The sequence below is a fragment of the Juglans regia genome, chromosome 10 (assembly GCF_001411555.2).
Source record: "Juglans regia cultivar Chandler chromosome 10, Walnut 2.0, whole genome shotgun sequence".
NCBI classification, from domain to species: Eukaryota; Viridiplantae; Streptophyta; class Magnoliopsida; order Fagales; family Juglandaceae; genus Juglans; species Juglans regia.
This window is the reverse complement of record NC_049910.1, coordinates 8,066,297-8,070,660: the sequence shown is the minus strand read 5'-3', so window position 1 is coordinate 8,070,660 and position 4,364 is coordinate 8,066,297. Positions and strand designations below refer to the sequence as shown.

The following is a 4,364-nucleotide window of genomic DNA, read 5'->3' as shown; positions in this document are numbered from 1 at the left end:
TTTCTTGAGATGGACATTCTCGTTGAAGGGCTATCTCTGGAGACCCCTATCTTTATTGTCACGGAAGGGCATGAGCCACCGTTTTTCACTCACTTCTTTGAATGGGATTCCTCAAAGGCAAATGTAAGATCACAACCTTCCTAAAATGATACGTGTTGATCCCATACTGAGTTCTTTTGTATATATATCTTGCCAACTGTTCATGATCTTGCCAACTACTTTCATGAGGCAGCAGAAAGATTTCATGAATTACTTGATTCAGGCTTTGTTTTGGACATGCATGAGTTTGAGATGTTTTGGGCATGTGCTCTTTTAACGCATGAGATGCCTTCAAATATTTTTGAACTTGACTCTTCTTAGAAAATGTCTTGGAAAATGTATGTAACAAGCATGTTCAGAGAGAGAGAGAGAGAGAGAATCCCCAATTTGCTAGACGGTCATATAATTATTTTTTTTCCAATTTTCAACATCCTGTGTTACATAGTCGTAGATACGTCATCATGAAACTGAATAAGGAAAACTGGAACTTGAAAGCCGTTTTGGATGTTTGTTCATCTGAATGTGAGGATGATTGTAAAATTAAATATCCTGGCACCTGACTTACTTTGTTGAGTCCTGGGTCCATGTAAAATAGAGGAAGGTATCTATGATATTACCTTGACTTCTGCTTGCAGTGTAGTAGTGCCATCAGGTTTGGTTAACAATTTCAGCTGAATTGTTTCCTTGTAGATGCGTGGGAACTCATTTGAGCGGAAGCTTGCTCTTCTGAAGGGAAAACCACAGAATTTAGAAGTGAGTGAATCCACTGAAGGTTTCTTTCGTGTAATATGAGGCGTTTTAAGTCTTTTATGTTTAATCATCCTGTTCTATTGGTTTGACAATGAATTTCTTTTGTCCATTTCCTGAAAGCACATTATATCATCGAACCACAAGAATGTCACTGTAATATAGTCATCATGCCACCGTCACTGATGGGAATTATAGTTACTTCCATTACGTTAATGTAGAGCCAGATTCAGTGAATAGTCTAAGCACGACATTGTCGAGTGATGTGGCATGCATCTACATAATACTCGAGGTGTCTATCATTTATAGCCTATAAATACTGTTATTAGCACACATTTATGACTTTTGGCATGAGGTAATATTCTGATCTTTTTGAATGCCAATATCCAAGTATCACAACAGTCCGCTCAAGTACTATGTGCTTGGGTTGCTCCATTGATGCTAAAAAATTAAGTTTTGGTGACTGCTCTAGTAGTGTCCGGGACAAAAACCCAAGATCTCTAATTCACCAACTGGATTAATTTTCAATCGAGTGATCAATTTATTGGTTATATCACCTTCAGTGGTTGGCCAGAATTAGTACTGATGTGGTACCTAATATTGTCGTACTTTCATGGACAGTGAAGCTTGCCTCTGCATCAGGCAGATGATTCATTTGCAGGTTTTCTTTAAATATGTAAATGAATAAGCCCAGCAATCTCGTGTAGAAAACTGATTTTTTTTTTAACTGGATCAACTCAAGGACATTTTTTCCCTTTTTTCTTTTTAACTCCTTTGCATGAGCGTTCAGGTATCTAGAAGAAACTCATGGAAGGCATACTCCAGGGAGACTACACCAGATAGTTCGAGAAGCCAGTCCGTGATTTCCAATGGACAGGGAAGCAGTGCATCTCCTGCAACAAGGGTTTCAGGCTCAAATTCGATGTCTTCAAGCAATCATCTGTTTTCTAGACCAGCCCCAATTGCCCGGAAGCTCTTTTCAGGATCTTCTCTTCACGGTAGTGATCATATTGGAGAATTCTTAAATTTACTCATGAAGCGATACAAAAACCAGTTAAATATATTTTTCTGCACAAATTGGATGAGTTTAATAGCCCAATATGTAGCGTTCAATGAATAAGATACAGATAAGATGATTGGTGTAAGAGCTGTGTAAATATTGGGTTTGGTTGTCCAGTTGAACCATTTGTTTCTATTAGTCATAGGCTGAATTTGAACATCTGAAGTGGTGTAAGATGTTGTGCATCCCTGCCTTTGAATTGGAAGGTGGGTTGCATGGCTTCTTTTTGGGCTACCTTTGCAGTAAATAGTTTCTGGGACTTTCCTTTCCGTGTTTTATTACCTTGCTTTTTTCTTCTTGCAACTTCACCGAGCAGATGAATCTCTGGTGTCTTCAGGTTCTCCAGAAGCAGAGCAAAGGTCACCTTCTCAGAGTGCGAGTTACATCCAAGTTGATGGAAGTGGGGATTGTGTAAATTTCTTGATATATCCATATGAACGGTTGAAAGTGATGTCTAATGACCCGGTAGCAGACATAAATGTGACCAAAAGAGAGGTACATACATCTTCCTTCTTTACATAGAGAAATCTGGTCCCTTCTTCTCGTTTGTTTTGAGAAAACATTTCATCTCATCTCATTTCATCTCATCTAATCATTACAACTTTTCCAACTTCCAATACAAAATAAAATAAACAATTCAACTTTTTCAAATCCCAAAACAAAAATAATATTAAAAAATATACTCTAATAATATTTTATTCAACTTTTTAACTTTAATCGCATCTCATCTCATCTCATCTCCGAAAACAAACGAGTAACACGTGAAAACCTATTGAAAAAAATTCTCTATTTTTCTACGAATCACGCGATTGCAGCATAATAGCAACCATAGGAGTAGAATTGGGATTTGAACTTAAGATCACTGCCCTGAAACTATGTTGTTCATAGAAAATTTGATGTGTATTTATTATAATGGAAGGGCAGTGAAATCTATGATTCATTCTTTCATTTCACACTTCTAGGATAGACAGTAACATAATTGTTGGAAAATGACACAGCATGACCTTACCTAAGGTTCTAGAATCGAGAAAGGATGCATATTATAGCAGCTTATTATTTTGATCAAGGGTCCCTTTTTTGTTACGGAAAGTCTACTTCTTTTTTCCATGATCTGTAGTTTGATTACATGGATTTTACATTCATTCATATCATCACTCTCTACTCTACGATCAATCTTTTAAACTGGAGATCTGCACTTGTCTTGTGGCTTCAGGCATATTTATCAGACGAAGAGTTTCAAGGCAAATTTGGAATGACAAAAGGAGCTTTCTACGAGCTTCCTAAATGGAGACAAAACAAGCTCAAGATGTCTCTTAATCTATTTTAGGCATGCTATGTTGAGACTAGAACAAGATGCTGATTGGACCATGGGAATTTTACAAACCCAAAGTTCAATGAATGCCTTACTTTATGTCCGATGTAAGCTTGAATCCCCGTTCTGCTGAGAAATCCATGATTGTAGTATTTGGTCACTCTCTCATTCTCTTGTCATTTTTTTTACAGTTATTCTATTATCAAGTCGGTATCTAGAACACATCATCTACATAAATTAAATAGTATTTAATTTATAAAATTTAAATTTTCAAATTTATTTTTTAAATTAAATTATGTCATTAAGCACTTTACCAGCCCACTAGATGTATTATCACACAATTCATACCGACTCATGAATAGAATTTTTATTTTCGATTGATGTTATTCAGTACCGGCCTGAAATTCAATGCTGGGTTGCTACTAGCTAGCCTAAGCTCTACACCTTAAGCGCATGAAAAAAGGAACACCCAGCGGGACGAGTAATTAAGATGTGTGTCAAAGCTGGGAGGATCAGCATGCCACCCTCAACGCAGTGCTGTGAGCCGCAGTGTAACATTATGACAGCAATAAGTGAACGTGAAAGTGAGGAAAACGAAAAATTATACTCATCGTCTTTATATCATAAATATTTATTTTGATTTTTTTTCCTTTAATAAATATATGGTATAAGGACTATGAATAAAAGAATTTAATTAGTTTAATAGAAATTCTTATATCATATATTTATTTTGATTTTTTATCTTTTGATTTTTGATTTTTTAACAAATATATGATATAAGGACGATGAACAGAAGAATTTAATTAGTTTAATAAAAATAAAATTAAAATAGATGTGAATTGTGGTGTAAGTGGGTGGGCAGCGACAAAAGAAAAAATCTCAAAATTTTATTGGAATTTGTGGGTTTTAAGTGGGTTTTAAGTGGGTGAGAGATTAAAAAAAAAAAAGGGTGGGTAAGAGATAATATCAAACTAGATTTACATCATTTATCGTTCTCCATATCAATGAATAATAAATATTGTAGGCTTATTCAACGTATATGTCTCTCACTTCAAACACTGAATTCGGATAAAAATTTGAGAGCAACTTAATTCGTATTGTAATTACTTCATAGGATGGGTAATATTCAAACTTTTACTAATATGCAAGTAACCCTTTTATTTGTAAATTGTAATAATGAGTTCCACTAAATTTTCCAAGATATAG

At 35.2% G+C, this 4,364-nt stretch overlaps 1 protein-coding gene across 1 annotated transcript; it reads left to right on the top strand.

The window, feature by feature from the left end:
- Nucleotides 1–7: 7 nt before the first annotated feature.
- Nucleotides 8–3,384, top strand: LOC118349548 (villin-1-like). The gene is made up of 5 exons (XM_035694468.1): nucleotides 8–123; nucleotides 730–792; nucleotides 1,577–1,784; nucleotides 2,184–2,341; nucleotides 3,060–3,384. The coding sequence occupies exons 1-5, from the start codon at nucleotides 10–12 to the stop codon at nucleotides 3,171–3,173; spliced, it is 657 nt and encodes a 218-aa protein (XP_035550361.1). The 5' UTR covers nucleotides 8–9; the 3' UTR covers nucleotides 3,174–3,384.
- The last annotated feature ends 980 nt before the right edge of the window (nucleotides 3,385–4,364 follow it).